The sequence below is a fragment of the Erpetoichthys calabaricus genome, chromosome 4 (assembly GCF_900747795.2).
Source record: "Erpetoichthys calabaricus chromosome 4, fErpCal1.3, whole genome shotgun sequence".
Classification (NCBI taxonomy): domain Eukaryota; kingdom Metazoa; phylum Chordata; class Cladistia; order Polypteriformes; family Polypteridae; genus Erpetoichthys; species Erpetoichthys calabaricus.
In genome coordinates, this window is record NC_041397.2 from 313,338,320 (window position 1) to 313,351,281 (window position 12,962).

Genomic DNA, 12,962 nt, shown 5'->3' on the forward strand with positions numbered 1-12,962 from the left:
AGTAAGAATCTGAAAATCTAACAACTTCACATTAAAGTTTCATAAATTCTGAAAAGAATGATACCAAACATATATATATAGGTTTAAAAATAAGCCCGATTTAAAGCGTGACAAAAAACATGACATTAAAATGTGACATAAAAACGTCACATAAAATCGTTGCACAAAATCATTACAATTTTAGGGTTAGGATTTTATTTATATGTACTGTATATATATACAGTGCATCCGGAAAGTATTCACAGTGCATCACTTTTTCCACATTTTGTTATGTTACATCCTTATTCCAAAATGAATTAAATTAATTTTTTTCCTCAGAATTCTACACACAACACCCCATAATAACAACGTGAAAAAAGTTTACTTGAGGTTTTTGCAAATTTATTAAAAATAAAAAAATTGAGAAAGCACATGTACATAAGTATTCACAGCCTTTGGTCAATACTTTGTCGATGCACCTTTGGCAGCAATTACAGCCTCAAGTCTTTTTGAATATGATGCCACGAGCTTGGCACACCTATCCTTGGCCAGTTTCGCCCATTTCTCTTTGCAGCACCTCTCAAGCTCCATCAGGTTGGATGGGAAGCGTTGGTGCACTGCCATTTTAAGATCTCTCAAGAGATGTTCAATCGGATTCAAGCCTGGCATTCACACCAAAGAGTTCAATCTTTGTCTCATCAGACCAGAGAATTTTCTTTCTCATGGTCTGAGAGTCCTTCAGGTGCCTTTTGGCAAACTCCAGGCAGGCTGCCATGTGCCTTCTACTAAGGAGTGGCTTCCGTCTGGCCACTCTACCATATAGGCCTGATTGGTGGATTGCTGCAGAGATGGTTGTCCTTCTGGAAGGTTCTCCTCTCTCCACAGAGGACCTCTGGAGCTCTGTAAGAGTGACCATCGGGTTCTTGGTCACCTCCCTGACTAAGGCCCTTCTCCCCCGATCGCTCAGTTTAGATGGCCGGCCAGCTCTAGGAAGAGTCCTGGTGGTTTCGAACTTCTTCCACTTACGGATGATGGAGGCCACTGTGCTCATTGGGACCTTCAAAGCACCAGAAATTTTTCTGTAACCTTCCCCAGATTTGTGCCTCGAGACAATCCTGTCTCGGAGGTCTACAGACAATTCGTTTGACTTCATGCTTGGTTTGTGCTCTGACATGAACTGTCAACTGTGGGACCTTCTATAGACAGGTGTGTGCCTTTCCAATTCATGTCCAGTCAACGAATTTAGCACAGGTGGACTCCAATGAAGCTGCAGAAACATCTCAAGGATGATCAGGGGAAACAGGGTGCACCTGAGCTCAATTTGGAGCTTCATGGCAAAGGCTGTGAATACTTATGTACGTGTTCTTTCTCAATTTTTTTGTTTTTAATAAATTTGCAAAAATCTCAAGTAAACTTTTTTCACATTGTCATTATGGGGTGTTGTGTGTAGAATTCTGAGGGAAATAATGAATTTAATCCATTTTGGAATAAGGCTGTAACATAACAAAATGTGGAAAAAGTGATGCGCTGGGAATACTTTCCGGGTGCACTGTATATATAGGGTGGTCCAGATCTAATTATGCAATTTTCATTACTCTATAACTTATTAAGTTTATTACATAGAAAATCACCTGAAAAATACCAGACCATTGAGAAGTGTGCGAACTGACGACACGAAGAATCGTCTTCGCGCTGAACTGGAATCGTCCCTGCATAAATCAAAGTCATCCAGATGATCTGGATCTGCATAATTAGATCTGGACTACATATATATATACAGTGGGTACGGAAAGTATTCAGACCCCCTTCAATTTTTCACTCTTTGTCATATTGCAGCCATTTGCTAAAATCATTTAAATTAATTTTTTCCCTCATTAATGTACACACAGCACCCCATATTGACAGACAAAAAAAAGAATTTTTGAAATTGTTGCAGATTTATTAAAAAAGAAAAACTGAAATATCACATGGTCCTAAGTATTCAGACCCTTGGCTCAGTATTTAGTAGAAGCACCCTTTTGAGCTAATACAGCCATGAGTCTTCTTGGGAAAGATGCAACAAGTTTTTCACACCTGGATTTGGGGATCCTCTGCCATTCCTCCTTGCAGATCCTCTCCAGTTCTGTCAGGTTGGATGGTAAACGTTGGTGGACAGCCATTTTTAGGTCTCTCCAAAGATGCTCAATTGGGTTTAAGTCAGGGCTCTGGCTGGGCCATTCAAGAACAGTCACAGAGTTGTTGTGAAGCCACTCCTTTGTTATTTTAGCTGTGTGCTTAGGGTCATTGTCTTGTTGGAAGGTAAACCTTCGGCCCAGTCTGAGGTCCTTAGCACTCTGGAGAAGGTTTTTGTCCAGGATATCCCTGTACTTGGCCGCATTCATCTTTCCCTCGATTGCAACCAGTCGTCCTGTCCCTGCAGCTGAAAAACACCCCCACAGCATGATGCTGCCACAGCCATGCTTCACTGTGGGGATTGTATTGGACAAGTGATGAGCAGTGCCTGGTTGTCTCCACACATACCGCTTAGAACTAAGGCCAAGAAGTTCTATCTTGTTCTCATCAGACCAGAGAATCTTATTTCTCACGATCTCAGAGTCCTTCAGTTGTCTTTTAGCAAACTCCATGTGGGAGTTGGCCTTAATTCTAAGCGGTATGTGTGGAGACAACCAGGCACTGCTCATCACTTGTCCAATACAGTCCCCACAGTGAAGCATGGCGGTGGCAGCATCATGCTGTGGGGGTGTTTTTCAGCTGCAGGGACAGGACGACTGGTTGCAATCGAGGGAAAGATGAATGCGGCCAAGTACAGGGATATCCTGGACAAAAACCTTCTCCAGAGTGCTAAGGACCTCAGACTGGGCCGAAGGTTTACCTTCCAACAAGACAATGACCCTAAGCACACAGCTAAAATAATGAAGGAGTGGCTTCACAACAACTCTGTGACTGTTCTTGAACGGCCCAGCCAGAGCCCTGACTTAAACCCAATTGAGCATCTCTGGAGAGACCTAAAAATGGCTGTCCACCAACGTTTACCATCCAACCTGACAGAACTGGAGAGGATCTGCAAGGAGGAATGGCAGAGGATCCCCAAATCCAGGTGTGAAAAACTTGTTGCATCTTTCCCCAGAAGACTGATGGCTGTATTAGCTCAAAAGGGCGCTTCTACTAAATACTGAGGAAAGGGTCTGAATACTTAGGACCATGTGATATTTCAGTTTTTCTTTTTTAATAAATCTGCAACAATTTCAAAAATTCTTTTTTTTGTTTGTTAATATGGGGTGCTGTGTGTACATTAATGAGGGAAAAAATTAGTTTAAATGATTTTAGCAAATGGCTGCAATATGACAAAGAGTGAAAAATTGAAGGGGGTCTGAATACTTTCCGTACCCACTGTAGATCAAAAACTGATATCTCTCATTCCCATAACTATTTAGACCATTCCCAGTGACACTCCAAAATGTGCTCAGGTCCATCCTGTTGGCTTTAACTCTCCTTGAGATGTGTCCACAATTTGACTGGAGTCCACTTGTGGTGCATTGAATTGACTAGATGCTATTTAGAAAGGCTCACATGTACCTGTGTATAGAAGTCCACAAATTACATGGCATGTCAAAAACAAAACCAAGGCATGAAGTCCAAGGAACATTCTGTAGATTTCTGGTTTAAGGGTAGGAGATCAAATCATTTCTAAAGCTTTGAGTGTTCTCAGGAGCACAGCGGCCCCAGGATTTGTGAAATGAAAGAAGCTTGGACCCACCAAGACTCATCCTAGTTGGCTGACCAGCCAAACTAAAAACCAGGCAACAAGGGGTTTAGTGAGGAAGATGATAAATAACCCAATGGTATCTCTAACAGAACTCTAGATGTCCTCTGCTGAGATGGGAGAACCTGTCACAAGAACAACTGTCTCAGCTGTATCAATCAGATGTCGATGGTAGAGTGACTAGACAGAAGACGCTCTTCAGTAAAACCTATATGACAGCTGAAAGGATTGCAAGAGCATGAGAAAAAAGATTTGCTCGACTAATTAGACAAGAATGTAACTCTTTGAGCATTATGTCTGGCACGATCCCTATAGTCAAGTAAGGTGGTGGTAGTATCATGCCATGGAGGTGCAGGGACAGGGAAACTGGTCATAATAAAGGAAAGGATTAATGCAGCCAAATACAGAGAGGACCTACAGAAAGCACTCCACCTCAGACTGGGGAGATGGCTCAATAACCTAAAGCATACAGCCAAGGCCACACAGGAGTGGCTTTAGGACAAGTCTCTAAGTGTCCCTCAGTGGCACAGCCAAAGCCCAGACTTAAACCACACAGAACATGTGTGGAGGGACCTGAAGATGGTAGTCCAGAGATGCATTCCATCTAATTTAAGAGAGTTTAAGAAGATCTTAAGAGGACTCATGCAGTTTATGAAGACTTATCTTTGACAACAGCCAACAGAGCCATTACCTAAAGTGGACCAGTCATTCTGTAAGGACTTCCCTCCTCCTGTATACTCACTTGGCATGTCCTCTCCACTCACGGATAACTGCAGCTGAGTTTCCTTATAACTGGATATCCAGATAACCATACACACATACTTCCCAGAATCTTCCAGGTGGACATTTGTCAAAAGAGCAGATGCATTTCCTTTGGAGATCTCTTTGTGAAACATCTGGATTCTCCCTCTGAACCTTTCCAGTCCCCATTCTGGCCTGTGCTCCTCATCTTCATAGTGATAAATAATTGAGGAGCCATGCTGCCACTTAATGATCAGGAAGTTTCTGGGGTCTCTCCAGTCCTGAGGTGGAAATGTGCAAGGCAGAAGAACATCTTCACCTGCAGACGCAGTTATGATGTGAAGTGTGGCTGAGGAGAATAGAGGACATGGTTATGAAAGGGCTATGAAGAGGGCAAGTGGCGTAGTAGGTCTGACAAGTATGGAGAACACAACATTTAACAAATGTGCCAAATAAACCCACGGTTTTTGATTCAAATTAACTTGTTGAATACATAAATGAAATACAAAGGGTGGCACACACCTGATAGGACCTCTGTCATAGCCAGCATCATACCACAAAGGACCATTTCATAAAACCAGACAGCAATTAACATCTAAGTAACACATTAAATCACTCTAGCACTTAATTAGAAATGAGTGGTAGAAGGACCTTAGTCTGAAGGAGTAAACATCAAGCAGTCTTTAAACTATTTGAAACATTTCATAATAGAACTCAGAGAAGCTTTAGTTGGAATAGTTGGTGATACCTGGGAATGGTAGGCACCAAAAGGAAAGGCAAATTCATTCTCATTAAATGCACAGGAAGTCAGAGAAAACATCGCACCAAAACTAAAATATTAGGCAAAGATTAAGTCCTTTACTAGCTTTGGTGATTATGATTCAGTTTACTGAATTGATTCATTTGATGTGTTTGATTCATCAATAGGACCTAGGGCAGGCAGCAGTTAAAAAAAAAAAGAGAGAAAAGCTTTTTTGGGAAGGTATGCTTTGCATGAATAGTAAATACATAATCATATAATTTATTCATTATTATATAATAAATTTCTATTCTATTTGATTCTATTCGTGAATGAAATAAATAACAATTGTGGGACTCATTCTCAGAATTTTGACAATCAAATGAATGTGAATTGTGAGACTTGTACTTGAGTAATGATTCAGTTTGAGAAAAATACAGTATGTGAATGACAATTGTGTAACTCGTTCTCGGGTAATGATTCAATTTCAGATAATTGGTGAACAAAAATCATGTGCCTCATTCTCAGGTAACGATTCAGCTTGTAAATTAAATGAATGAGAATCGTGTGTCCTATTCTTGGGTAATGACTCGCTTCTAGATAATAAGTGATCCAGGACTATGCACCTCATTCTTGGGTATTGATTCCATTCATGAGTCAAATGAAAAATAAATGTGAGACTCATTCTCAGGTAATGATTCAGATCAGGAATCAAATTAATGAGAACTGGGTGCCCTATTTACAGGTAATGATTCAGTTTGTGAATTAAATGAACAACGATCATGTGCACTGTTCTTGGGTAATGATCCAGTTCAAGATAGTATGTGAATGTGAATTGTGCACATCACTCTCGGGTAATCAATGTGAATTGTGAAACTCGTTCTTGTGTAATGATTCAGTTCAAAATCAAAAGAATTAGTAAATGACATAAAAATTGGCGTGTGTTGAAGTTCAAAATAATTGTTAGATGTTACATTAAAATTTGTATAGCTTTCAGTTTTAGGTGACTAATTTATAGAAAGAGACATAAATCTATTTAATATTATGTTAATATCCATCCGTCTATCCATTCATTTTTCAACCAGCTAAATCCGAACACAGGGTCACGGGGGTCTGCTGGAGCCAATCCTAGCCAACACAGGGCGCAAGGCAGGAAACAATCCCGGGCAGGGTGCCAACCCACTGCAGATTATGTTAATATATTCTGTTTAAAACAATTCCAACCAATTAAACAAAATCAATAATTATCATTTTATAATATAAATGTTTTGCAACTATCCTCCCACAGTCCAAAGACATGCAGGTTAGGTGGATTGGCAATTCTAAATTGGCCCTAGTGTGTGCTTGGTATGTGGGTGTGTTTGTGTGTGTCCTGCGGTGGGTTGGCACCCTGCCCGGGATTGGTTCCTGCCTTGTGCCCTGTGTTGGCTGGGATTGGCTCCAGCAGACCCCCGTGACCCTGTGTTCGGATTCAGCGGGTTGGAAAATGGATGGATGGATGTTTTGCAACTACAGTAATCCCTCACTATATCGCGCTTCGACTTTCACGGCTTCACTCTATCGCGGATTTTATATGTAAGCATATCTAAATATATAACGTAGATTTTTCGCTGCTTTGCGGGTTTCTGCGGACAATGGGTCTTTTTACTTCTGGTACATGCTTCCTCAGTTGGTCTGCCCAGTTGATTTCATACAAGGGACGCTATTGGCAGATGACTGAGAAGCTACCCAATCAGAGCACACAGTTAAAGTTCCTGTGTGCTGATTGGCTCAGCGACGGAGTGCTGCATTTACCAGGAAGTCTCATCTCTCGCATTCAGCATTAACGTGCTCCTGTTACTGCTTCAGGGGCCGTGTTCAAGTGCCAACAGAAGATGGAAATGATTGCAGAAAAGGTAAAAGTTTTGGATATGGTGAAGGAAGGGAACAGCTACACCGCTGCAGGACACCATTACAGCATCAATGAGTCCACGATTCTTTTTATTTAAAAAGGAGGAAAAGCATATAAGACCTACGGCCTCAGTTTCCTTTAACCAGGGTGCAAAACGAGTTGTAAGTGGACATGATAAGGCAGTAGTCTGGATGGAATCTGCTTTAGGGATTTGGATTGAAGAGTGATGGAAGAAGAACAACGGCGGTGCTACACTGTCGTCTGAAGAGGCTCCTTTAGAAGAGCTGTAACGCTCTCCTTTGTTGTGCAATAAAATTAAACTCATCGTTATCAAACAAGTCATCGTGTCATTGTTGGTGAGTAACCATAATTAATTATCTACGTACAGTACTTATTACATGTACATAGTTTAGTGTCACTGTACACACATTTTACTGTATACAATTTTTCTTGCATTGTACGTATTTATTGCTGGTGGCCTGTCTGTCATAATGGCTGTAACATATGTGATATCAGAGACGTTCGATATCTTTAAAATAATATTTAGGTTTTACTGTATATAAACTGTGTTTACATACATAATTTCAACGAATCTTACCTAATATCTAAGAGAATACAAAGGATTTATGCTGTATAATTGTGCGGGAAATGTTTATAAGAGTGTGGGAGAGTTTATAAGTGCTTAAAATATATAAAAAGAGCCATATGAACATATGGTTTCTACTTCGCGGATTTTCACCTTTCGCGGGGGGTTCTGGAATGCAACCCCCGCGATGGAGGAGGGATTACTGTATATTTTAAGTTTTATGATGAACAAGAGAATAATCAATGACGAGTTCTCATTCATCGGTAATAGGTCAGTTTGATCTTAAAACAATTTTAAGTGAAATTTACATTACGGGAATGATGGGTGGCACATACATATTCACTTTTTGGCACCTAGACGCTGATGATATTCTGTATATTGCTATGGTGCTTCTGTTGAGCTCCGTTGTATGAAGTAGTTTGTGCTAGCGAATCAATCATATGACTCACTGAAAAGAGACATTCAAACACAAGGCTTTGTTTACCGTAACATATCTAATAAAATAAAATGAGAACTTTTTGTTAATCTACAGTTCAACGCTATAATAATAGCAGATGTTCACCACCATCTTATATGAGCATGGAATACGCCAATGTGACCTCCATGTCGCACTCACCATAATAAATAAATAGACAGTAAAATATATAAACACATTTAATTACAATTACAAATTTTTCAAGGAAAGAATTTTTCAGGGAAGCCACAACATGAATTCACACAACTGAGAGCTTCTGTCTCTCGATACGTAAGGGAGCAGGATGAGCTAAATCATGACATTCCAGTTCTTACTGTATGAACCTTCCTATTAATCAGCCAATGATTTTATTACTGTCATGTCACTTATGGTCACTTAAGTTGTATTTTGGTTTCTCTGTCTTTCCAGGAATATGATGCTTCAATACTTACCTTCAGCATTTTGTGCAAAAACATGGAATGGCACCCATAAAATGGCTGACATTAGCACTGTAAGAGATGAAAAATTAACATTAGCACCCCCTACAGGGTCAGACTATCAACCACAATCCTCACAGTACATAAGAACATAAGAAGTTTGAAATGAGAGGAGACCATTTTTGTTTAGCTACATAGTTAAGCTGTCCCGATATCTTTTAAAGGTTATCAAGGTTTCTTCTTCAACTTTATGGCTTGATAGTTTTTTTCCAGATTCCCACAACTCTTTGACTAAAGAAGTGCTTACTGACATCAGTCCTAAATGCACTTCAAGTATGTGAGTCACCATTAAGTTGAAAGAATTCCGCTGGATCTTCTTTATCAGTGCTTTTGAGAATTTTGAAGTCCTGCATTAGGTCTTCACAAAGTCCCCTCTGTTCAAGACTAAGAAGGGTTACTTCTCTGAGCCTGTCACAGTAGGGCATGTCCTCAAGTTCTGGGATGCACATGGTTACTCAGTTAAGGTCACTTCTCTGAGGCTAGGGATCTGCACTGGCAATCAGAAGGTTGCCGGTTCGAAACCAGTAAATGCCAAAAGGGACTCTGCTCTGTTGAGCCCTTAACCTGCAATTGCTGAGCGCTTTGAGTAGTGAGAAAAGTGCTATATAAATGCAAAGTATTATTAATTATTATTATTATTAATAATAATAATAGTTTTATCATTTAATTTCATGACAGATAATACAAATAAATGACAGTTCTCACCTCTGCTCAGCATGGCTAAGGTGTGGCTCCACTTTGTCACACATTACCGAGGTGCTAGAGCTCCAGCCGAACCTACAAAAACAATCAGATGTTACACGTTACAAAAAGAATTAAGACATCTGATGAAACTGGAGCTTTCTGTCCTATTAAGTGACCATAGCCCTCCAGGTGGCACTGCTTAAGACACTGGACTGGAAGCCACATGGCTACCATCTTTAACCCAGTTTGTGACCTTAAGTAAGTCACTTAACCTATCCTGGGTCCAATTGTACTCTTTAGGGAAGGATTTTAAGGGTACATCAGAAGAAGATTTTATGGTTGCAGAGTCCTTCAGTTTGTTTTTAACTACAGTACCTTCTATTTTGGAAAAATTGCAACCAGAAGACCACCTCAGGTTCTGGTGTAAAAATGCCATTAAGATGTAGTCAGACTCACCTCAATGCACAGCACAGGTTCTACAACCAAACTCCTGGGGAGGCGATGGACCTAATTTCAATCTGGAGTTCCCCAAAGTAAGAGATGTTGGGCAGGTGTGGGCTTACTTGTAGTCCCCCCGGCTCTTCATGTGTATGTTGGAATTTACCCTGGTGGATGAGAGGATTGCCCCACTGTGATTTTGTGAAAAGGATCTGACTATTGTTTGTATTTATGTGTCAAAAATTGACTCAGAATATTCAGCCATCTTTGAAACCTTGAGTGGGAGTGCTGGAAGGTGCTCCCTCTTGTGACAGCAAAGACAGTTAAATCTGGAAATGTGGAACTTCCTCATCTGAACCCAAGTGCTAGTCAGTTTTTCCACACCATGTTTGAGCATAAGGGTGTCCATAAGTGCACTTGATACTAAAACATCCATAGGCTGCAATGATAGATTTTGTAGTGGTGTCATCAGATCTATATTATGAGCTTATGTCTTGGACACCTGGGTGAAGAGAGGGGCTGAGCTGTCCTTACAGGACATGAAGGAGAGATTACATCTACTAGCGGGCCTGGGAAGACCTCGGTTATTCACCTAGAGGAGCTGCACTATGTGGTTTGAAAAAGGTACGTCTGGGCATCTTTGCTTAAACTGCTGCCCCCATAGGCTATGCGGATAACTATCAGAAAATACACTTAAGGACTGGTAGATATTACTGCTAAATTATCAGAAAGATCTTAAATTACGGACTGGTTGCACAGAAGCTAATGTTTGTACCTCATTTCTCCTTCTTCTTCATCTTCTTTTACCACTTCTATGTGGATTGATATGCTTGATCAACCTTTTTACACAGCTCGGTCTTGTACCTCCTGCCCAGTCCTTCCTTCTCCTTCAGAATTTCGTTTAGTTTATCCATCCATCTCTACTTTGGCCTCCCTCACTTTGTCTTTTTCAGGTCCATCACTCTTTTGCCCACACATTCATTGCCTCTCTTCATCACATGTCCATACCACTTTAAACTACTTTCCTGTACTTTCTTTCACTTTTGTTGTACCTCTGATTATCTTATTCTATCATTTTTTGCTACTCCACATATCCATCTCCTCATTCTCATTTCTGCCACATCTTTCATCTTCTAGTCCTGCACTCCCATTACTGTCTATATCTCATTTCCATACATCATGGCTGGTCTTATCACTGTCTTACCTTTAACTTTCTCCATAATTCTTTGATCACACAATACTCCTGATACCTTCTTCCAATTGTTCCATCCACCTTTCACTCTATGGGTTATCTCTGCATCTAATTCTCCATCTTGGGCTACCACTGACACTAGATATTTAAACTTCTCCACTCTTTTCCACAATTCTCCATGCAAGCTAACTTCTGAATCCTGATCATCATTAAGCCTTACATATTTTGTCATCTTCCTATTTATCTTCAATCCTCTATCTTCCAAAGCCCTTCTCTATTGTGCCAACTTCTTATCCATTTTCTCTTTTCTGGTGCTACAGAACACAATGCCATCAGCAAAAAGCAGCACCTGGGGGATTGGTCTTTAATCCCATGACTTAACATGTCCATAACCAAATCAAAGAGGTAAGGACTTCAAGAAGATCCCTGGTGCAGACCTCCTCTAATACTGTTACTCCAACACTGCTTTTAACCCAAGTCCTCACTCCCTTATACATTCTTGACCTTTCTTTCTATCTCATGCTCCTACAAACCTCTTGACATGGCACTCCATCATAAGCCTTCTCCAGCTCAATCTTTCTGTTTTTCTTGATGCTTCTCTATGAGTTGTCTCAATGCAAAGACTGCTTCACTTGTTCCTCTCCCTGGTATTAAACCAAACTACTCCTTCCCTATAGTGATCTCTTTGCTACGCCTTCTATCTGTAACCCTTTCCCAAATTTTCATTGTGTGTCACAACACCTTTATCCCTCTATAGTTTTCACTTCTCCTTAGAGGTGGGTACAATCCAAGTATTTCTCCACTCCTCAGGCATTGTCGCCTCTTCATAGATCTTCTGTATTAGATCCCAAAAAACATCTACTTCATCTTCTCCTAAACTCTTCCACATTTCTTCTGGTATTTCATCTGGTCCTGCTGCCTTTCCATTCTTCATTCTTTTCATTTCCTCCTCTACTTCCTCCCTCCTTATCATTTAGAGGCCCGTCCCTAAATAATACTCTTGGTACAGCTTTTCAACATACCCCTTCCATCTATTCTTTACCCTATCATGATCACTGAAGACCACACCTTGCTCTTCTTTTATCTGTTTTATCTGACTAAAATCTTTTCAAGGTTCTACAATTTTCTCCCATATCCTAAAGTCTACTGGTGAATGTAAACTGACCCGCTTTGAATGCCTATTGCCAGAAAAAACTCCAGACATCGGTGACCCTGTAATGGACTTAAAAGTTTAAGAAAATGGATATTGTTGAGCTCTCATACTTACAAATGGCACTGTGGTGAAGCTCCTACACATTTGAATCCTCTTCTGCTACCCTGAAAAACACCAAGGTGGCACAATGATACAATAATTGGGTGCCATGTCTTGCCTTTTTGAGGCTCTAAGTAGTAAAGTTATCTTGGGGCCCTTGACCCAAGTTTCTGTGCAACCTGAAAACCTTCCACAAACCTCGGAGGCCCATGTGATCCCTTAACTGGATTGACAAAAATGGTGCCTTTGTGGACAAAAATAGCCATGTGAGGGCAGAGAAAAGGATACAAGTAAACAGAACAGAATGAAGTCCATGCTGCCACCCCAAGCCTGCCTTACCCACCCTTGAACTCCTTTCTGTCTGGTTAGATGACTTGATTCTTTTGTCCATCTCGCCAAAGTGCTCCATTTCTCACCTCTCTTTCTCTCAGACCCTCAGCTCACTTCCTTCCGATTCTGTGAATTGGCCATTCTTTCTGTACTTTCTAATAATTTCACAAATTATTCACGTTGATGACCCTGTGTTTTGCACATTTACGATTTGCGAATCCGCCTATCTGCGGGTTTGACCTCAACAGTTAAATGGCAATTATTGCATGAGTTTTGTGATCTTTTGTGGAATACCATAGATAAGGGGTGTCCAACCCTGGTCCTGGTGGGCCACAGAGGCTGGAGGCTTTCATTCTAACCATCTTCTTAATTAGTGAGCCATTTTTGCTGCTGATTAACTTGTTTTGCCACAGTTT

General features: G+C 40.6%; 1 protein-coding gene across 4 annotated transcripts in view; it reads right to left on the reverse strand.

Annotated features, from left to right (window-relative positions):
- The window catches only part of LOC114641189 (CD276 antigen homolog), a 37,701-nt gene that overhangs the window by 10,651 nt on the left and 14,088 nt on the right, over nucleotides 1-12,962 (reverse strand). For 2 of the 4 annotated variants that reach the window (XR_007934670.1, XM_051926032.1), the window contains exons 2-4: nucleotides 9,356-9,427; nucleotides 8,606-8,662; nucleotides 4,485-4,832 (exon numbers count right to left, since the gene is read on the reverse strand). Coding sequence is in view for 1 of the 4 variants with exons in the window: in XM_051926032.1 (XP_051781992.1) it covers nucleotides 4,485-4,832; nucleotides 8,606-8,662; nucleotides 9,356-9,368 (418 nt within the window). In the remaining 3 variants the exon portion in view is untranslated. Of the gene's footprint in view, nucleotides 1-4,484; nucleotides 4,833-8,605; nucleotides 8,663-9,355; nucleotides 9,428-12,231; nucleotides 12,282-12,962 lie in introns of all 4 variants that reach the window. The other 2 variants (XR_007934671.1, XR_007934672.1) reach the window with 2 other exon arrangements.